Genomic DNA, 23,308 nt, shown 5'->3' with positions numbered 1-23,308 from the left:
TTAAAGGGTGCAGGGAGGGTGATGTCACATCTTGTGCCGAGTGTGCACGGGGCCTGCTGGGGGATCGAGTCCCACCCCAGCTGTGTGCTGCGCTCTCCGGGACCACTGCCGCTGCTAAGCCCCCCTGGGGCTGAAAGAGGGTGAGTGGAATGGCGTCGGGGCTCACAAGCCAAAGAGATGCGTCTCATTCGGTTCAAACCAGGAAATGTCTCCTGGGGGCGTGTGTGAGAGGGTGAAAATGTTACAGCTAAAACTGCAAGGTTAGGAAAGTATGTCCACGTAAACAATTGAAGTATTCCTCTCAGGATTATGTCAAATGATCTGATTAGTGTTAATTACAGCAGCGGGCGAGGCAGGGACACTAGTCTCTGCGCCGGCTCTTCAGCCTTAAGGCGAGGGCATTGTAAGCTATCAGCACAGCCCTCACTCTCCGTCGACCTGGCTCCCCTACGAGGCACAGAGGCAGGCACAGGCTAGAGCCTGCTGACTGAGGGGGTGGGAGAGCAGAGAAAATACACAAGATTGAAAGCAAAACTAGCGCAGTGCTTGGGAAACGGGCACAGCGCTGATAAAGTATGTCCACAATTATTAAAACAAGCAACCCAGCATTAGTCCTGGTGGGGGAGGCAACAGACAAAAAGGCAGCAGGAAAACCCCTGTGGCCTTAAGAGGAGATGGGAGGAAGAATGCTGTGTTTAAATGTAAACAGCTGGGGCTCTGAAGCTGAACACAGACAAAGCGTAACAGACCAGCCAAACCATGAAAAAAAATAGTCTCCCAAAGAACAAATAAAGAGACTGTACTACGTCCCTGCTCCTTGGGAGGAACAGAAGAGAGAAAGGAGGGACAAAGAGGCAGGATTGACCACTCGCAAGCACAGATTTTTAAAGGACACTGACACAGACAAATGAACAGAAATGTCAAGTAAGGGCATGTACTTGATGCCCACAGACTAATTAGAGCAGGTCTATAAGAGACAGCATTCGCTGTCTAGCTGGACCTAAACATTGGATGCTGATTCTCCAAACTATTGTACACATATGTAAGCATATGGAATGATGTAATTTGAAAAACCTAATAGAATTTGTTAAAAAAAATGACTGCTGCCGCCACCCCACCTGCCAACCTCCGCTTTGGACGTTCTTGGGCGGCTAAGCCTGCTGCTCTAAAGCACCCTCCGACAGCATGTCGACCCTGCCTGCTTGCTGTAACACGAGCAGCGCCTGTTTGACATCGTTTGGAGCCTCCATTTCTACATAGAAGCTATTTCTGACCCTGCCAACTGAGATGTACACACCAAAAATGATACCTAACCCTGGTAACTGACACTCACAAACCTAAGAAACCCTGCCCGAACCCCTTGGGCCAATCGCTGTGCCCCTCCCCATCGGACCCTATCACCCGTCCGAAAATTCCGGGAGAGCAGGGGTTTTCTGCCCATCCTCCCAAAACCATAATTCCAAGATGGCCGCCAAAGTGCATGCATTTGTTGTAAAGGGCATATTCGAATCGAGCTGACCTTTTTAGGTCTCGCTCGAGACCTATTGTGATTAAATCGGCTCTCAAGGGACGTAGACAGGGGAACGCGCGGCGATTTCATAGCGTGGACGCGCATGCCCCGCCCCCCGAGCCGTGCACATCTCCAGAAGCCGATTGCCAGGGTCAGCCATGCCTCTCCAGTCACACGCGCACACACACTGCATACACGCACGCGCACACATACACACACGCTGACACACAGGTGCCAAGCCCCCCAAGCCCCACTTACCGCCTCAGCCGCCTCTCCTGACTTCTGCTGCCATCCACTTTGTGAGAGTGGGCGCGGGCTTCTCCAAAAGACGGAAGTCCCGCCCCACGTCTGCCGTCTGCCGTGAGCGTGCACATCCCGAGACCGGAAGTTTGGGAGAGTGCACGCTCATGGCTTGTTGTGATCTTCCCATCAGATCTGAAGTAAGTTGAGTCACCCAAGACTTGGTTGGAGCAGCCTTTCAGAGACGTGCTCCTTGATTTAGCGTTGGCACTCCCAAAGGTACATGCCTGCGTCTCCTTTTCTATTGTCTCCTTTTCTCTTTTTTGTTTAAGGCTAACTTTGATGATCTGCGTGGCATAAATAATGTTCCTAAAGGTTTATAAAGGGTCTCAAAATTAATTGGATACAGTTTGTTTACTGCAATGCTTAGAGGCCAATACCCTGGATTCCGCATATGTTTTTTTCTGGACATTGAAATATTTTTATAGCAATTGCTAATAAATTAAGTTTGAAATTAGCTTTTTCTGCTGCCAGTTTATACCTTAACGAACAGGAATGGCCAGTGGACTCTTTTATTTTCTCCAGGAATGATCAGTCCGAGCCCTTTGCACATACATCTCACGGCATGAGTACGTAATGTGGTTTTTGTCTAGGTGTAGCAAGAGACTTCCACAAATTGTTCGTGCATTGATGAGGCAGAACATCTTGACCACCGTAGTTTAAGCTAAACCCTGTGATTGCAATAATTCTTCTGTACTTAACGTTCGCCGAGGCAGTTGTACATCAGCTGTAGCGAAATGCATTTCGGATCTAGTGAAAAGCAACTGCAATGAAGGTATGTCAGCTGCGGGGGCAGCTGTGACTAAAGATGTGTCAACTGTGGTGAAAGATGGCCACCTGCGTCACATGCCTGCCAACTGTGTTTAATGGTATGCCGAATATATCCGGGGCACGCAAGAGGGCGAAGTTCAAACGCAAGCGCAGCCCCGGTCCCCCGCAGCGCAGTCAGGAAGTCCAGTCATGCAGCACGCGCTGGAGTTTTAGATATTTTATGAGTGCCATTCTTTCTGCCAAATGAAGCAGTGTACAAAATATGAGCTTCTGCTAACTGGGTATGCTTGGTTCCTGAAATCATTTGGAAAAGTCAACTGAAAAGGCACCTATGCTCGGCCATGTCACCATAAGACTGAAGCAAGTGCTGCAGATATCGGTCTTGCTACCTGTGCCAAGTTTTTGAATGGCAAACCTTGGTAGGCGGACGGTGACATACTGACATACTGTTATAACTTGTCATCATTCCTCTTCTTTAGCTGCGTCTTCCCTACTGCACAGCCAGGATGAATGCTGCTGTGCTTGATGATGTTTGAAGATGTAGAATGCGTGGGTGCCTCTGGTGGATCTGAGTGTCAGTTGGAGTGGGCAGGCTGAGCAGCAGGAAGGCTGCTCCTGCTGGGACTTTCTCATACTTTCCTTCTTCTGCCTAATTATAAGAAACTTAACCTGGAACTAAGCCTGAATAAATCTACCTTCTTTTATACACCTCGGCTAATGGACTTCTATTCACAACACATACGTTTTCCAGTTTAGGTTTTGGGAAATTTAAACTTAAATATTTTCAAACTATTTCACCTCAGCATATTCATTTGAGTAGCTGTCTGACAAAATGCCTCGTATCTGTTGCTCGTAAGGTTTGTTGGACTTGTGAAATGTGTGCTGCTTGTCGGCTGCTTTGTATTTATGTGACATGTATATTTTGGGATGTTTATTCAAAGTACAGCTTACAGTGGACACTGATTCTAATTAGAATGTTTAGGGTTTGTTTACCTTTGCTGCTACCAATAGGTGCTGATTGGAAGTACGATATTTAGGTTTAGGTACCTTTCATGAATAAATTGCTAATACTTAGACAATCTCAGAAAGGGTATGGACGAGAACAAACGCCAGGCACTGGTCCTCCTTGATCTTTCCGCCGCCTTTGACACGGTGGACCACACCATCCTACTTACCCGTGTCAAGGCGGCTGGCATCGGGGGATCAGCACTGGTCTGGCTCTCCTCCTTTCTGAGGGACCGCACTCAGGCGGTTCGGCTAGGCGACTTCATGGCCACCCCTCTTCCTGTCACCTGCGGTGTTCCCCAGGGTTCCTCTCTCTCCCCCTTGCTCTTCAATCTCTATATCTTTCCTCTCATCTTCGCACTCCAACAGCTGGAGGTCACCGTCTATAATTACGCGGACGACCTCCAGCTCATCTTTGATCTATCCCCCTCTTCTCTTTCTGTCTCCAATTTCCAGTCTACTATGACATTCATCAGGGACTGGTTGAACCACAACCATCTCAAGCTGAACCCGGATAAGACCGAGCTGGTTCTCACGGGTGGCTCATCCAGCCCCTGGAACTCTCTCTTTTGGCCTCCCTCTCTTGGTCCCTCTCCTACCCCCTCCACCTCGGTCAAAACACTTGGTGTGAAAATTAACAGCCAGCTCACTCTTCATTCACAAATCAGCTCTGTGGTGTCCTCTTGTTTCCTCACCCTCCGCACTATCCGCTCTATTTCTCGCTTCTTTTCCCCTCAGGCACTTAAGATCATCATGGCCGCATTAGTGATGTCACGATTGGACTACGCAAACGCTCTCTATCATGGCATCCCCGCGTACAGCCTGCGTAGACTCCAGATTATTCAAAACCAGGCAGCCCGGCTGGTGTATGGCCTTTCTCGTTATCACCATTCTACCCCCCTTCTCAAGGAGCTTCACTGGCTCCCTGTAAAAGAACGCTCCCTTTTTAAGATCGGCTGTATGGCCTTCCAGGCCCGCCAGGGCACCGCCCCGCTTTTATTTCCTCACTAATCCACCCGTATGTACCTGCAAGAGATCTTCGGTCTTCCTCCAAGTCCCTTCTTCAGACCCCCCGCTTCACACGCAAAAAGTGGGGCGGGGCCAGTTTTTCCACACTGGCTCCAACTTTTTGGAACTCACTCCCCGACCACCTCCGCTCTGCCACTCAGTACCTCTCCTTTCGTAGAGACCTGAAAACGTTCCTCTTCGACCAGGCCATCCCTTCTTAAACTCCCTAAACACCCCCCTTTTTCCTTTCTTCTGGTCTCTCTCCCTCAGTTGCCAATCCCCCCAGCGCCAAGAAACCGCAAGGTGTACGCTGCGCTCTACAAATATTTTAAATTAGAATTAGAATTAAAACAAAGAACAATGATGTGAGTAGATATGTGTTATTCATGTGCCACTTAATTAGTTGGGTTTTTGCCGCTTAATGTGGATAACCTTGCTCCCTGGCACAGTACCCCAAGAGGCCTGACAATGGTGAAGCTCTGCAGATTGCTATTGGGGCTGTTATTATGAAGATTACATCCATATTTCACAGGCAAACATGACATATTTTTCATATTTTATGTTTTCCTGTGGAATTTGCACTTTTACAGCTATTCGTTCTGCACTAACACGTACACACAAGAGGAAACCGGTTAAAGTGAAGTTATTGTTAGCTTTTGTTGTAACACCTAAAGGTATGTTTAAAAGAATCTCAGAAATAAAAAAAAACGCAGTTGCAGTACAGTTATATTTACAAAATAAAGCCATAAACCTCTCAAATTATGTTTAGACCCTTCATAATTGCACAGCAGCCATTCAGGGTGTGCCTGGCCCACTAAATGCAATGGTCATGACCTCACTCTTGATTTGACGGCTGGATGCAATTGCAAATGTCATAAGTCATCTTAAACAGGAGATTATACATTGCCCTTCACACCATGAAAGAGACCACTATGAATGTATGATAACTTACTGGTTTGAGCATTTTTTTTAAAAATTACATAGCAAAATGAACGTGTCCTCATGTAATGCAACTGGTGCAATGTAAAGCGCTCGGATTCCCGAGTTGGGTCAAGTTTGCGCTATATAAAACTCTGTTAAAAACAAACAAAATTAACCTGTATTTGTAAAACGTATGTTCGCCTCTTGAGGCATCTTGGTGCTGAATAACAGGTGTTTATTGTTACCCAACTCAGTGGTACTAATTTTATCAACACCAAAAGGATGAAAGGCTGAGTGAACCCACAGGTGTTTGAACGTGTGGCAACAAAGTCAAACACAGGTTTCTGGATTGGATGGTTAGTCCCTTGAGCCACCAGATCCAGTCCACTAAGCCTCTTATTGCTATAGATATTCTGTAGTCTTAAGCACTGTTTGGTGTGTGAGTTATGTTTTGGCTGTTGTGCAGGGTTTGGTCTCAGGACCTGGGCTATTGCTAGGCTCTTTGCCCAAGACCGAAGATTCATGGCAAGATGCAAGTGCCTGTGTTCAGCCTCCCATTTGGTCTAAGGAACTTATTTTGTATTCTCAGAACTGTATATGATCAGCATAGGCTCATGGAGCTTAAACCGTCCAACGTCACAGTGGGCATGTGCGGAGGACGGCCGGGGGGCATCCGAAACACGCCCACACATTAAATCACCTGCACCGCGGCGGAATTTGCGCCGCGGTCAACGGGTTAGTGTGGGTTCATGATCCCTGCCCATGAACTTGCGTCTGAACCCAGCCTTGGGATTGGTGAACCTCGCTGCAGAATCCTACACTAAAAATATGTTTATCTATTTATTCACGGAGGTTTCCTTAGGAACCCTTCTTCCCACATGATCCTGGGGGTCAGGGCGTACTCACTCTGCCCCTTTATCTGTCATTTCAGTTTTGATTTTTTAAGAACATAGAGACCGAGGCCCTGCATCCTGGAATGATGACCACAACTTTTTTTTCTCCGAAATAGCAGCCAGCTAATCAAGAGGTTTGCTTCTATGCAGCCACAAGGGTCGGCAGGAGAGAAAGTTCCATTGTCCAAACAGGTTTGAGTATTTTGGGCCCGTGGACTTCTGTGAAACGGGATTTACAGAACTTTGTCAAGTAACAGAAAAAATTGAAAAAAGTTATTTAGAGCACCACAGCGGTGCATGGCCAACGGCCACTTGTAGATTTTTGCTACCCCTTGTAAGTTGAGAGCAAGGCTTAACCACAGTCGAGTGATAGCTGCCAATCCTCCCTGTTCATGAAAAAATGCATAGCTGGGTTCGGACACCTGTGACGGATTGGGGACCGGCAGCTAAGCCCTGCTGAGCTTATCTGACTGGATTGGACAGTTTGGTTTGACTGCATGCTGCGGGTTGAGCAGAGTCCCACTACCTGTGGGCATCTCCTGCTGCTCATGGTTGAAGAGCATTGAATCTAGTGTGTGAGTTATGGGTTGCAGTCCTAACCATATCTTAGTAATGTCAGTGTTTTGTTTGGTTTTAATTCACAATTATAACTCTTTTTTAACTTAGTTTTTTCAGTGACCATAAACACATACACGCATACCTACAGGGACTTTAGGTCAGCCGTCCTCATCTATTGGTTTCTTCAAGTGTTATTCAAATTTTGATGCTGCCCACTTCGGCCATTGGTGCTTTTAACTGAGAGTGACAACATTTTGTTTGTACACCTGTACTTAGCTACCTAGAAAGAAGTCCACTACAGTGCCAGGGCTGTTTTTTTTTCCAGAACTTTCCTTTATTCCTACATCCTTATCTCAACAGTCAACTTTGCATCAAATGTAGAATACACTTAAAGGTCTTCTGTTTGGGAATTATATTGGTTAGCGGATTTAAAAATTAGGTAATTGGGTTTTGTGATGGTCAGCAGGGATTTTTCATTGCTGCTTGCTGTGAAGGATAAACAGAAGGAGAAAATAAATTTCACTGACATCAAATGAAAGTAAGTGTTAATTAATCAACTGTTGCAGTTATGATGGTGGCGGCAACCAAGCACCCACACATTTGATCATGCATTTGAGCTACTCTCCTCTCCTTTTCTACCTGCTTTTTTGCTCTTAAATTTGTTTGCAAAACAGTCAAAGGTTCTCTACTCTTTTGTTGTGAATCCTTCGTTAGTAATCTAGTTAGTTGATTGAGATTTTTGTACTGTAGAAATTGTGCAAATTGGCACATAGAGAAATGTCAACATTTTCTCATGAGACTTTTCACACCACTTCTGCCTCGATTTTGTCATTTTGTCACTTCTTTTGGATTGCTACGATATTTATTTTATAATGCTCCAACACAGTTTGTATCTGGGGTAAAACGGATTCAAAATGTAAAAGTGTGCCACCATCCTTCTGCTAATTGGCATGAGTCATGCCCGGGCCCACACTTAGAAATCTGAGTTAGCCGGCCTGTTCTGCTGGGGCAAGGAGCGCTGTCTCTCCCTCCATCACCTCGCCTGTCAAGACTATACCCTCCCAGGGCACCCCGTACCGGTCAGGGGCGCGCTCCTCACTCCAAGGGTGGTTGCCGAGCAGCTTCTCAGGGATCAATTGAGCAAGCCCAGTACGATTTCTCGGCGCTCTTCTTCCCTGCCCTGCACCTCCAGGAGCGGGTGAGGGATCGATGTGCTCAGCAATCATCTTTCTAGTCAGCGCCATGAGAAGAGTCAGTGAGGCTTTATCGATGACTACTCGCCCTGTCAGAACCCTGCCTGGTGTTTGGCCGCAGTAAAGCCGGTTACTAAAGGGCGCCCATATTACTATGGAGTGTTTGGGCGTCAAAGTGTATTTATAATATAGAGAGAGGTGTGAATGTGTGTGTGATAAAATGGTAGGTCTATTTTGAGAGTGTAGCGTGTTTTTTCCATTTCTGTTATTTATTTATTAGAAGAAAATGAAGAGATTCTAGAATAATACTTTCTCTTTAGATGTTCTATCGTCAGCAATAGAGATACAATTTAACGTTTTCCTCTTAATAACTAACTTTCCTTCCGCGTTGATTTGTTGAAGCTAACCCTTCCAAGATGTCTATCAAACTTGCAAGGAACAACACGTTAATGCTAGACATGGTCAGCTGAGCATTTAGTCAGCTGACACCCGCCCACTGGTCTCTGTTTTCGACTGGGGATTCACATGAAACGTTTTTGGCAGCGTGGTGGTGGCGTAGGCAGGGGTCCATGGACTGTTGCCCCCACTTTGCTGCCAGCTCTAGGTGGCATCTGCCACAGAGTGGCCTTTACCCTTAATCTTAAGGACTCTGCATCAGTTGTTTAAAGCCAGTGTAAACCTAGCCTTGCAAGGTTTGTTCCCTGGAGGAGAATGGCCCCAAAGGACTCCCAGCCTCTTCTGGGGCGATGGATACCACGAGATGGCTCAACACCGATCAAATGTGATGTTGGGGGGACATGCTGTGTTCATTGGGCAGGCTGCAGTGGAGGGGTGCCACCACTTTCCAGACACTGCACCCGGGGTGTGTGTGGCTCTGTGTGCGTGTGGCTCTGTGTGCGTGTGTCTCTGTGTGCGTGTGTCTCTGTGTGCGTGTGTCTCTGTGTGCGTGTGTCTCTGTGTGCGTGTGTCTCTGTGTGCGTGTGGCTCTGTGTGCGTGTGGCTCTGTGTGCGTGTGGCTCTGTGTGTGTGTGTGGCTCTGTGTGTGTGTGGCTCTGTGTGTGTGGCTCTGTGTGTGTGGCTGTGTGTGTGGCTCTGTGTGTGTGTGTGGCTCTGTGTGTGTGGCTCTGTGTGTGTGGCTCTGTGTGTGTGGCTCTGTGTGTGTGTGGCTCTGTGTGTGTGTGGCTCTGTGTGTGTGTGGCACTCTGTGTGTGTGTGTGGCACTCTGTGTGTGTGTGTGTGGCACTCTGTGTGGCACTCTGTGCGTGGCTCTGTGTGGGGGTGGCTCTCTGTGTGTGTGTGTGTGTGTGGATGCAAATGCAATATGTCTCGCATTTGCGAGAGATGAAGCTATTGGCATTGTACATGAAAATGCCATTTATTTATCTGTTTTCAAATCCAACACATAAATAAAAATGTTGTCATTTACAATGCCAATAGCTCTATCTTTTGGAAAGGCGAGACCGTTGCATTGTAAATGCTTGTTTGTCACTGTAGCTAAGATATCTCCAAGAAACGGATGTTCTGAACAGCCTGTTTACCAGTGAATCATTTACCTTTCGGGCAGGGATATTCAGCCTACCTCTTGTGTTACATTCACAAGATTCAGATTGGGTCACATAAGGACTCTGTAGCCTTGAGAAATGCAATACCTGCTGAATAAAACCTTCAAACGTAGTTCAGGTTGAAGTACACAATATGATGTTTAGCATGTCGTTGCTACAGTGTACAAAGGCACCCTTTGTAAATCTGGCACTAGTGAGCTAAGGTGAACGCGATATGTTATGATGAGTTAACAGGTGTCAATTTGTAGATGCTCCCTTTTGAAACTAAAGTGACGTCCTTTTTGAATGTCATTCGTGATGAGGAATGCTTACTGTAGCTGCATATATGTATAGAATAATTGTTACGGTTTGTTTAAAGTTATAAAAATAATTTTAATAGTTTCTGAACTAAAACTATTAAATCGGTATTTAACTTTCCTCTTTTGGTGTATGGAATAATCTATGGAGTAAATGTAATTTACAGTGATCTGTTATGGGTGATATCAGATGCGATCACACATTTGCCTCCTGCCCGGGCCGCAGCTGGCCTCTGTGCCCATGCCTGCCTGTAGGCATGCACCTGTGTGTAGCTGCACCAGGAGTACCAGTCTCCCTTATATACCATCATGGTATCGCCCTGAAATAAAGAGTTCCTTGGTGTGATAATGGCTATGCAATGAACATCATATACTTAATTAATGTCTTGTAGTTGCCAGTCTTCTGACTCACTGTGTCTTGGCCATACCCAAGGTCTGTATGAAATAATGAATGTACTTTGTCCTCTGTTTTTTTGCAGCCATTCTAAAGAAACCTAATGTGACCTGCGATTTACAGAGTGGAAACTTTACCTTAAGCTGTGACCATCAACCAGAGCCTCCAAACTACACGTGGCGTAAAAAAGGTGTACTTGTAACAGCAACAGACCCGAACTACTGGTTATCCAATGATAACAAGAACCTCACTCTTGCAAATGCCAAGGTTCCCTTTCAGTCCCTGGAGTGTGTTGTGCAGAACCCGGTTACAAACAACAGTACCCTCGTCCCCCTGGAGTGCTTCGAAGGTCTGATCGACAATGAAGGTAGGGGTTGGGTTAGGGGCCTGTGACATCTCCATGCCTGTATGCACTGCAAAGGGGTTGCAGTAGTAATTCTGTCTAGGTGACTGGGTGTTTGACATGGCAATGTTGAGCCCCCTTTGGAGTGGATTACAGAAACCTTTGTGTGATGGGGACAGATCTGGACTGCAAACTTATTTATTTAAATTATTTTTAATGTCAGCATTTGCCAAAGCTTCTGGTTGCTAGGTTACTGATTGATTCCTTAATTCAAGGGGCAACTAGCTTCATTCTCTTTTTGTAACATAGGAGAAAGCTCAGCCGTTAAATGAAGAGGCCTTCATTTTGTGTGCCGATAACACATTTGTTTGCAGTGGAAGAAAGATGAACACCCTTTAAAAAAATGAAACACTGATTTACCAAGATAGAAGTGGAATCATGATGCACAGTCTTGTTGACCAAAGCTAGGCTTTTAAAGAGAATTCTTTGTTTCCCTGGTAACTTCTGCAATTATTTCAAAATTGGTGAAAGTGTGCAAGGGGTGACAGTGTGCGAGGGGTGGGGTGACAGTGAGCGAGTCGTGACAGTGTGCGAGTCGTGACAGTGTGCGAGGGGTGACCGTGTGCAAGGGGTGACAGTGTGCGAGAGGTGACAGTGTGCGAGGGGTGACAGTGTGCGAGTCGTGACAGTGTGCGAGTCGTGACAGTGTGCGAGGGGTGACCGTGTGCGAGGGGTGACAGTGTGCGAGGTGTGACAGTGTGCAAGGGGTGAAAGTGTGCAAGGGGTGATAGTGTGCGAGGGGTGACAGTGTGCGAGGGGTGACAGTGTGCGAGGGGTGACAGTGTGCGAGGGGTGAAAGTGTGTTCTCTTGTTCTAGGTTTAGTAATGTTCTAGGCAGCTGGATTTAGGCTCGATTGCAGCTGGATAAGAGCAGTGACCGCCTGTTTATAACAATCAATAGGCTTAAAGGGCAAGATTCTCCTCAGTGACTTACTTCAGTTGCCAGAATGAGGTGCCAGTTAGCCAGTGAATCTAGGCTATGAAGGTGCAATTGACATCTAGTGAAACCCCAAGAATTTTCACTACTGTTTCAGGAATAGGAGCTGGTTTAATAGAGGTGGATCACAGGGATGGAGTCCATTTCTCTATTGATTTTTTAGGTCTCGCCTGTCGATGCGCATGCGCATCGAGCAAGGCGAGAGTATTGCGACTTATCTACTCTTTATCCACACTGCAAGGAATCGTGGCGATTCCTTGCAGTGCCCGTGACTTTTAAGCTCAATGCGCATGCGCATTGAGCTTAAAAGCGCGTGCACGTCCGTCTTTGTTTACCCGCTCCGCCCCCTCCCCTTCCCGCCGTGTCGCATTTCTCCTCCCCCCTCCCCTCTCTTCCCTCCGGCTTCTTTTTTGTTTATTTTACCCGCCGTCTCTCCGATCCTTTCGCTTGAGGAGAAAATATCAGTTATCGAAACCTTACTCTCCATTCATTGCCTAATGCAAGTCCTCAGAAATCTCAAAGTCTACACTGCAACTCTGTATCTGTGATCCCCTCAACAAAAGAGGTAGGTAGTCAAATGGCGTCCGAGCACACATTTAGCTTCAAACCGTCTCCTTTCCATCGTTTGAAGTACTCACAGGTCAGTGCCACTTACAACTTCCAAAACTGCCTCCCTCATCCGACATACAGTCCCCAGGCCAGATAAAGATTTCACTGACCAGGTCACGAAATCCATCTCCCCTACTGATATACATATATACTGTCAATCTGCCGCTGTTGCGTCTCCCCCGTTGGTGTTATTGACCCCAAAACACACTAGCTGCATGCCTCCTCGTACCTTACTGTTGCCTTTCTGCCCTCTTACATATCTCCCCCTATAGACAGACACTGCTTTCACCTTGCCTCCTCTCCTCCGAGTTGTCCTTCTCTACCCACGCATAATTGCCGCCAGTTTATGCCCCTTACTTTCCCACAGTTCTACATACAGACGCACACCCGTGTGCACCCCATACGCACAATTGGCTGCTCTGTATAGCACATGGCACTGCACCGAAGTCCGTGCTGTCTGTCCAGATTCATCCTTGTCTGTCTCTTCTCCGTGCACATATGTACTCTCTGTTTGCGTGTCTTACTTCTGTCGCCCCTGAAAGTTACAAACAAGCCCCTACTGCTCACAAGTGTACACTTTCGCTGCCTGCACCGATACGCATATGTGCACTCTTGTCTCGCGCACATTTTTACATTTCTGTTTGGTTGTTTGTGATGCCTGTCTCCACTCCAAGGCACAGATGCTGCATGTCTCTCACGCTGCCCCTTTTCTGCGCGCGCGTGTACACACACACACATTTTCCCGTCTATGTAGACGCGCACATGCCTATATCAACTGCTTCCTGTCAGCACACACGCGTGGCCTCTCTGTTGAGTCTGCCCCATCACACAAACACGGGCAGCGTGTCTATCCGTGGTCCCTGTACACGCACACGTGCCTGTTCTGTTACATCTGTCTGCTACTAAATAGACACACACATACACATTTCTGTTTGCCTGTCTGTCTCTACTCTCACTGTCCACACATGCAGTCGTTTCTCGTCTGAATTGATACCTCTTTATCTCTGAACCTACCATTATATGCACACGTATGTTGCATGTCCTGTTACCTCTGTCTATTGCCAAAGACACACGCACCCGTTTCTGTGTACCTGCCTGTGTTGACTGCTCCTTTTCCAATATGATAGCCTTTCTGTCGTGTTCCCGCTGAACTCACACTCACAGGCCTGCCTGCCTGCACCTACCCCTTCATGTGCGCGCGCACACCAGACGCAAACCCTCTGCCCTTTTCTCCTTACCTGCCCCTACCGGCATGCACATGCTGCTTGTTTCATTTGACACTTACTGCTCTTAAAAACACATACATGCACGTCTCCTTTCGGCCCTGTGCTGTCTACATGCTCCCTCAGACTCCTACAAGCCTCCTGTCCTGTTCGGGAGCACTCACACATACACACAAACTTACGCTTCCTGTTTGCCCTGTTCACACGCATACACACACAAGCATATCCTCCTGTCTGCCCTGTTCCCCACTAACACACACGAGCCAACGCTTCCGGTCTACCCTGTTCCCCATTAACACAACCATATGTTTCAGGTCTGCCATATTCCCCACTAACACACACACAAGTATACATTTCCTCTCTGCCCTGTTCCCAACACAAACACATACAGGCATATGGTTCCTGTCCGCCTTGTTCCCACTAGCACACACAATCATGTTTCCTGTCACACACACAAGTATACATGTCCTGTCTGCCCTGTTTCCCAGTAGCACACACACACGCTTCCTGTCTGCCCTGTTTCCCACTAACACATACAAAAGTATACATGTCCTGTCTGCCCTGTTTCCCAGTAGCACACACATACGCTTCCTGTCTGCCCTGTTCCCCACTAGCACATACAAAAGTATACATGTCATGTCTGCCTGTTTCCCAGTAGCACACACACACACGCTTCGGGTCTTTGTTTACCCGCTCCGCCCCCTCCCCTTCCCGCCGTGTCGCATTTCTCCTCCCCCCTCCCCTCTCTTCCCTCCGGCTTGTTTGTTTATTTGACCCGCTCCGCCCCCTCCCCTTCCCGCCGTGTCGCATTTCTCCTCCCCCCTCCCTTCCCTCCGGCTTCTTTTTTGTTTATTTTACCCGCTGTGTCTCCGATCCTTTCGCTTGAGGAGAAAATATCAGTTATCGAAACCTTACTCTCCATTCATTGCCTAATGCAAGTCCTCAGAAATCTCAAAGTCTACACTGCAACTCTGTATCTGTGATCCCCTCAACAAAAGAGGTAGGTAGTCAAATGGCGTCCGAGCACACATTTAGCTTCAAACCGTCTCCTTTCCATCGTTTGAAGTACTCACAGGTCAGTGCCACTTACAACTTCCAAAACTGCCTCCCTCATCCGACATACAGTCCCCAGGCCAGATAAAGATTTCACTGACCAGGTCACGAAATCCATCTCCCCTACTGACTTCTTCCAATCCGCTCCAACATCCCAGGGCATTTCAATTTCTCCACAACTCGTCCCAGAAATGTATTGGAGACTCTCCTTTTAACACTCGGAGCTTAGACAACTTATTTAAATAGAAACCCATCCCAAAAAAGTCAATCTCTAAGACCCAGTCATCCCTCCAAACCCAGTCTCTAAATTTGCCTCCCACAACTTCCCTGTTGCTCCCACACATTGCTCTTTCTTCAAACACACTGTAAGCTTGCTCTTCCACCACCACCCCCCCCCCCCCCCCGTCTGCCCGAGGCGCGTGAAATACGACCGCCTGGCATCCAAGGTTATTAAAAGGAGCGTTTTCTTTAATTACAGGAAAACAGGGCGCGATCCGCCTTCCTCGCCTCTTTCCCACGCGCAATCTCTCTTTTGCTTGTAGTCAAGGTATGGGGAAATATGTCCTTTCGATATACAATTAATAAAATATATCGCCTGCATCGTCATTCATGGTATATTTCGCAATATCAGCAAGGGAAACTGCACATGCAAAATATGCCATTCCATTTGTTTCACGAAAAGATCACACGATATATATCTGATAAAATGCATATTTTTATATTAGCAGGCCGTTTTAGTTCGAAAATATTTCCTATAGGTGGATGTACATCTCTCTCGAGCAGGCGGTGCCGTCTCCGACCCAAAACTCACATTGGTGTACAAGCTCCAGCCACTCCCCCCCCCCCCGTCTGCCCGAGGCGCGTGAAATACGACCGCCTGGCATCCAAGGTTATTAAAAGGAGCGTTTTCTTTAATTACAGGAAAACAGGGCGCGATCCGCCTTCCTCACCTCTTTCCTACGCGCAATCTCTCTTTTGCTTGTAGTCAAGGTATGGGGAAATATGTCCTTTCGATATACAATTAATAAAATATATCGCCTGCATCGTCATTCATGGTATATTTCGCAATATCAGCAAGGGAAACTGCACATGCAAAATATGCCATTCCATTTGTTTCACGAAAAGATCACACGATATATATCTGATAAAATGCATATTTTTATATTAGCAGGCCGTTTTAGTTCGAAAATATTTCCTATAGGTGGATGTATTATATTCTCTAGGTTCTGCTTTTTTTCTAAATAAAATAAAGTACAAGAAAGAAACGCGAGGGTCTGCCATGGTTCTTCAGGGAGGCTGCGGTGGGAGCAGGGTATGGATTGATACAATGCAGCACACCTATCCAGTCTGAGCTGGCTGCAAGGCTCTCTAGGGGTGCCTGCGGGGCTGCCCAATATGAATGCGGGGGCTGCAGCACTACACCTACAGAGACATGTACGCAGACGCACGCCCTCACTCACCCTCAACTCCTCACTCTCACTCACCCTCACTCTCACTCACCCTCACTCACCCTCACCCACACTCACCCTCCCTCACCCTCAACGCCTCACCCTCACTCACCCTCAACCCCTCACCCTCACCCTCAAACCTTCACCCTCAACCCCTCACTCACCCTCAAACCTTCACCCTCAACCCAACTCACCCTCACCCTCACTCACCCTCAACACCTCACTCACCCTCACCCACCCTCAACACCTCACCCTCAACCTCAACCACTCACCCTCACTCACCCTCACCCACCCTCACTCACCCTCACTCACCCTCACTCACCCTCACTCACCCTCACTCACCCTCACTCTCACTCACCCTCAACCCCTCACCCTCACTCACCCACCCTCACCCTCACTCACCCTCAACCCCTCACCCTCACACAGTGCAATAGGTCTCAGACCATTTCAGTTAGAGCTTTTAGAAATGTTTATGGCTTTTTTTATTTGTAATTCTTTAGCATTGGCTACAGGAAACAAAAATGCTAAACATTTACAAAAAAAACCCATAAACAATTCTAAAAACACTAACTCTAATGGTGCGAGACCTATTGCATTTCCAATGCTTGTTATTTTATTTTTATCAAACCTGAGGATTTAGCTTGTGAAAATTCTGAGTCATCCAATATTTTTCAACACCCCCCATGCTGTGCACATTTACAATATGTTCACTTGCTTGTGCACTGACTTAATTTTCACCCATTCTACTTTTACTGGTGGTAACTACTAGTAGTTAGCTCTATTGCATTGATCAAGGAGAAACGTGTGTATGTATGTAAGAAAGAGAGATGGTTGGGTATCGAATTTAGAGAATGTGTCTAATGATTATCCGTGACTTGCACGGCGAGAGAGTCAGGCTGACGCAGGGTTTGTATATAAGATATGAGTGGAAGAGAATTTAGAGAGAGAAGGTAAACAAAATAAATATGTGTATGGCAACTAATACCCAATAGGAAACATGCAGTGCCAAAGCCAATACTTTTGGCTTATGCGGGCTAATGCATGCAACCATTGACCCGTGCAAATGCAATGACTATTTGTCTTTCTTGTCTGTAAACTAGAAAATTTATGTTTTTTTCCCCCTCAAAACATCTCCTGTTTCAACCACTAACATCACATCCTTGCGGCATTAAAAAAAAGAGAACCACATTCTGGGGAATAAAAAATGGGGCACAAACATAGGGGACATAGAAAGATGGAGGCTGCACATTATTCTCATATGCTAGTGTTTGCATATGTTGGCACAATCAATTCAGATGTGTTGGCTTTTCCAATGGTTGTTGTCAGTCAGTTTGAGGTGTCTGGATTTGATGATGCCAGTCTCCAGTTTAACATAAAAGGGTACCTTAAGGTCTGGAATTCAAAAGGAATAAAGAAGCGATCCCACCAATCCAACGAGAGGTAGACATTTGTATGTGATATTTTTTTTTTGTGTTCAAATCATTTTTATTAAGCAAAAACAAAGATTAAATCAGCAATAAAGCATCATCATTATACAGACATAGTGGAATAGTGCCGAAATCAATCATGGGCAATAGAACATATAAAACAAAATATGAATAAGCAAATAGATGAATAATGAACAAGTGGATAAATGAATAAATAAATGGATAAACGAATAAATGAGTAAATAAGACTGAAAACTAAAGTACAACATCATATCAAGTGAGATAGTAATCACTGCGTCTTTTTCAGAGATGAGGTGAACAAGATATAGGAATTTAGAAAACAGTAATCAGTCAGTCAGCATCACATTATCATCAATGCATACAATTCCGTAGAAGTTTCCATCTATAGCCAGTCATGAAACTTCCTATAGTTCCTCGTCGTCTTCCCTGCACATTACGACTCTGGTTATCAGGCTCAATCTGTGTAAGGGTTACCCCATGGAATAACTGAACATAAGCTCTCGGGCAGTACTCTACGGTGGGTCAAAGGTGAAAGAGGAGGAGGCCTGGTCCAGGGAGTACCACAACTTGTTGTTGCTGACCTGCCATGGCAATGTGTGTAGTGCAGGGTTGTCAATGCCCCTAATGCAGGACAGCCACTCTCTCCAGGCATTAAAAGAGACTTTTGTCGCTGATTTCCAATTGCATAGGACCACCTTGCATGCTAGTGTTAGTAAAAGATCTAGAAGCTGGCGGTCATGGTCACCCTTTATTCTCGGATCTATTGCTCCCAGAATAATATAAGAGAATTCCCTTGCGGGTTGTGTCCCAAGTACGCGACCAATATAATCAAAGATCTTGGACCAATATGTGTGGAGTAGGGGGCAATTAAATAACATATGTGGGAGATCACCAACATCCAAAGAGCAGTTCCAGCACGTTGGTGTATCTCGTAGGCCAACCTTATGCAGTCTCTGTGGGGTCCAGAACGTCCTGTTGAGTATCATATACTTTGTTTGCGACAGTATTGGGGAGACCTTGTGTGTGAGCGCCGATGCATGTATCCTGTCCCAATCTATGTTTATACCAGTGTTGTTCGTTTCAGCTTCCCATTTGAGTTCATTACGCCTCATTGATTTGGTAGGTGAAGGTGCAAGTAGTTTGTATATTTTGGAGACAAAGTGTCCGGAGGATTGGAAGTGCGGAAGCATGGATGTTAGCCACGGTGTTGCTGGCTTGAAGGTGCGTGTGGACAGAGCTGATTTCATCTTTAGGAAGGCGTAGAAGTCAATCGGAGATAGGGAGTGTTTAGCTTGTAGGGTAGAGAAAGGCAATGGCATATTATTGTCATAGAGATCTGCAATTATGTTAATACCGTTATCAGACCAGTGGTCCCACATGGGGGGCGAGCCATTTATCTTAATCAATGGGTTGCGCCATAAGGATGCCGAGGTTGATTTATTGAATTGCAGACCAGTCTTATGGAGCTGGTCCAATCTCAAAAGTGCTCTCTTGGTATTGAGCATGATGTATTTAGAGTGCGTGAGGTGTGAGAGGTCCATTGTGAGCACTGCGGAAAGCGGGGCCTTACCTATAATGGATTTCTCGATATTGATCCATAAAGGCGTATATGTAGGATCTGCAGCAAACCAGGAAGCACCTTGTCTGCAGAGGAAGGCGGTTTGGTAATTCCTGAAGTTGGGTAAACCTATACCACCTTTCAGTTTTGAAAGTTGCAATTTTTTCATGGCAATTCTCGGTTTCTTCCCTTTCCACAGGAATTCCGTGAACGTCTTCTCTATTTTGTGCAGGAAATCCTCAGTGAAGGACATGGGAAGCATACATGCCATATAGTTAACCAGGGGGCTAATCATCATCTTTAGTGTCTCTGCTCTACCCCACCATGAGAGAAATTTCGGCGACCAACCATCTAACAGTTTTTGTATTTTCTTATATAGTATATCTTCATTGATTTTCAAGGTGGTGATCAAATCCCTCTCAAATTCCATACCTAAATACTTAAAACTCTTCTGCTGCCAGGTAAGTCCAGAGTCACCCAATATACTTTTGCTACCCAGGTTGTTTAGTAATTTCACTTCTGTTTTATCTTTGTTTAGGGAGTATCCGGACACACACGAGAATTCTTCAATTGTAGTGAGCAAGGCGGGTATAGCTTTATCAGCCTTCTCACTCAGGACCAGTACATCATCGGCGTACGCCGTGAGTTTGATTGTGCAGTCTGTGAATGGAATCCCTTTAATCTCTGGGTTTTCCCGTATATAATACAGGAAGGGTTCGATTGCCAGAAGGAACAAGGACGGGGACAAGGGGCAGCCTTGCCTAGTACCTTGCTCCAGGTTGAAAGGGGAGGAGAAAGCGCCACCAGCTCTCACTCTAGCAGAGGGACAGGCATAGAGGGACATGACTAATTTAGTAAATAGGGGGCCTAGGTCGAATTTATGTAATACCGCATTCAGATATGTCCAGTCCACTTTGTCGAATGCTTTCTCAGCGTCTAGTGTAATCGCTACAGTGGGCGTGGATAAAAGCCTCGCCTTATCAATGACGTGAGCCAGAGTTCTGGTATTATCGCTCGACAACCTGTTTTTCAGGAATCCCGCTTGCGACGGATGTATTAAGGACGGCAAGACCTTCTGGATGCGTTTAGCTAGAATCGAGGCAAGGAGCTTGCAATCTAAGTTAATCAGCGAAATGGGCCTATAGTTTTTAGGGAGTTTAGTGTCTTTGCCCTCTTTGGGTATTACTGCAATTACTGCTTCGGCCATGGTGCCTTTAACCTCTCCCGTAGTACTTATTTCCTGGAAGACCTCTAGTAGCGGAGTGGCAAGAACATGAGCAAAGGTCTTATAAAATGATGCTGTATAGCCATCTGGGCCAGGGGCTTTCCCCTTTTTGAGGGATTTGATTGCGGTAATAACCTCATGTTCAGATAGGGGTACGTTTAAGGATTCCTTTTCTATTGGCGAAAGTGTTGGAAGTGAACAGTTTGAGAGATACTTCTCCATTTTTTCTTTGTCGACGTGTACGTTTCTGGCGTAAAGTTTCTCATAGAAGCCTTTAAAGATGTTCGCGATTTTATTTGGATCAGAGCTAGGAGTGCCATTCTCATCTATCAGAGAAGTGATTGCATTCTTTTGGATTTTAAATTTGAGATATGCCGCAAGCCCTTTCCCTGCGTTGTTAGAATCACAAATTTTAAAGCGTTTCCTCCTATCTAGCCAGATGCCTGCCTTTTCGCTTATAAGTTTGTTGTAGGTGTATTTTCGGTTGGACAGTTCAGTTAGAGTCTCAGGGTTCCTATCATTCAGGTATCTGCGTTGAAGTTGTGAGATGTCTTTTTCTAATTGTAATAGGGCCGCAGTGCGATCCCTGTTAATAGCAGAGGAAATTTTTATAATTAATCCCCGTATGGTGGATTTCAGCGCCTCCCACCGTATGGTGTCTGAAGTGTCCCCTTTTTTGTTCGTCAATAAGAAGTCTGTAATGGCGTTGTCAATGGTTTCTCTGTGTTTTGTGTCGTTGAGAATTGTGTCATTAAATCTCCACATGGACTGACGAGTAGTTGGCTTAACATTAGATAGTGTGAGAGAAATGCATGAATGATCAGACACTAATCTGGGAGCAATGTCCGAGTCCTCAACTCTGGCCACCGCGTTTTTAGATATGAGTATGTAGTCAATTCTCGAGAATGAGTCATGGGGCGGGCAATAAAAAGAATAGTCTCTACCATCAGGATGTAATAAACGCCATGTATCTATCATATGAAACCTACTGCATAGTGTCATGAACGCTTTGTGGGCCTTACCAGGGCGAAAGACACATTTAGAGTCTCTATCTATTATCGGATCAAACGGAAGATTGAAGTCGCCTGCCAGGACATGCACTGCCGTGTCTGGAATGGAGTTGATTTGTTTCGTAAGGCCCAGCCAGAAGGAAGGTTCATGTACATTGGGGGCATATATTGTCGTGATGAAGAATTCAGTGTCATCTTTAAGTAGCTTCGCCGAAACCCACCTACCCTTCGTGTCTGAGGTAGAGGAGATCACCTCAACGTTTGCAGATTTTGCAATGAGCATCACCACCCCATTTTTCTTCGAGACTGCTTCTGAGCCTATTACCTCAGTGTAGTGTTTGTTGCGTAGAGTGTGAAATTGCTTCGTGTCCAACTTCGTTTCCTGCAACAGGGCTATGTCCCCACGTTGCCTACGTAAGTAATCGAGTATCTTCTGCCGTTTAACTGGTTGGTTAAGGCCTTTCACATTCAGTGATAGTATTTTCAGGTTGGCTATAGTGGTTGTCCCTATTGGAGTATCTATAGCAGAAGCCATCAATTGTCTGAGGTCTGATATTGTCTCATGACACATCTATATGCATAGGACTTAGAAAGTAAAGAGAGCATTAGACATTTGTCACTATCTGCAGCAGCATAGTTTGTATTGATTGCAGGCCTAGAACTATATGCACAAAATGTAGGAATTTGGACGATAGAGTGCAAACTTCGGAACGCAGTGTGATGCGATGGATGCAAAGTAGGATGCAAGATGTGATGCAGAGTAGAAAAAACAAAACAGAGCAAAATACAAAAAATTAAATCAATCCCCCCCCTTCCCCCTGCCAACCTCCCTCCACCCTCCTCCCTCTCCCACAGCCCACCCCTCCCTCCCCAGTAGTAGAAAAGAAACATGGCGACTCGGGAAAGACGACCTCGAGACCGCCTCCGTACAGCCTATCCATAACTATTAATCCTTGGGGCTGCAACCCCAGATTACTGAAACAGTGAAACAGGTATGAAGGCATCGAGAAACAGCAACGCCTGAACATTGAACATTGAACTCAGCAGAAAGCTATCACATTAATTGTGTATGCGTGAACAAAGCACATCAGAGTAACAGCGAAAGCTTCACTTTCTAAGGGTATAGCGTAATACATTATTTAAGGCACCAGAGTATTATTGTGGTATCCTAGACAAGAAGGTGCATAAGAACTCACAGAGCAGAACAGAACATAATATGCCGTTGACTGGGCACATTTCAAACTATCAGTGAACCAAACTATTCGTGACCAGTAACCGAGTGCCACATCCGGCCAAAACCAGTCTTACTCAGTTTCAGCCAGAGTAGGTACATTATGCGTGGTAAGGAGCAGTAGATTAACAACACCGTTAGGCACAAGAGACTCATCCTAGGCCGGATGATGAGGCTCCCTGTTGAGTTGAGACCTCCATTTTGCCATCTCCATGGCTGGAGAGGTGTTGACGCAGTTTTCGCGGGTCGGAGAACACATGGGTCACGCCTTGTAATGTTACTTTAAACTTCGTCGGACCTATAAAGCCATACATATAACCAAGTGTCTTCAGCTGTGGTCTTAATGCAAGGAACGCTTTCCTGATGTCCATAGTCTCTTTGCTAAAATCCTGCGAAATGAAGATCTTGTGGCCTTTCCATAGCACATGGTTATGCTTGCGGACGAAGGTGAGTATTTGCTCTGTGTGTTGGTATCTTAGTGGTTTGCATACAATCGCTCTCGGACCCTTCTGCTCTTTGGTTATTCGTCCCGGTACTCTATGAGCTCTATCGAACTCCAGTGGTTGAGTGAAGGTTAGATTTGTGGCCTGCGTGAACCACTGCTCAAGGAAGGGTATGCAAGAGCCATGGGATTCCTCTGATTTCTCTGGCATGCCAAAAATTCTCAGGTTCCCCCTTCTATTTCTATCCTCCAATTCCGCAACTTTCCTCACAAGATGGTCCGAACATAAGGAGAGATTCTTGATGGCTCC

General features: G+C 46.1%; 1 protein-coding gene across 1 annotated transcript in view; it reads left to right on the top strand.

Annotated features, from left to right (window-relative positions):
• The window catches only part of CD58 (CD58 molecule), a 336,400-nt gene that overhangs the window by 134,545 nt on the left and 178,547 nt on the right, over positions 1 to 23,308 (top strand). The window contains exon 3 of the mRNA XM_086935648.1: positions 10,497 to 10,778. Coding sequence (XP_086791774.1) covers positions 10,497 to 10,778 — 282 coding nt within the window. The remainder of the gene's footprint in view (positions 1 to 10,496; positions 10,779 to 23,308) is intronic.

Source organism: Lissotriton vulgaris, chromosome 8, assembly GCF_964263255.1.
Source record: "Lissotriton vulgaris chromosome 8, aLisVul1.2, whole genome shotgun sequence".
NCBI lineage: Eukaryota > Metazoa > Chordata > Amphibia > Caudata > Salamandridae > Lissotriton > Lissotriton vulgaris.
The sequence above is the reverse complement of the archived record's forward strand: the minus strand, read 5'-3'. Positions and strand labels throughout refer to the sequence as shown.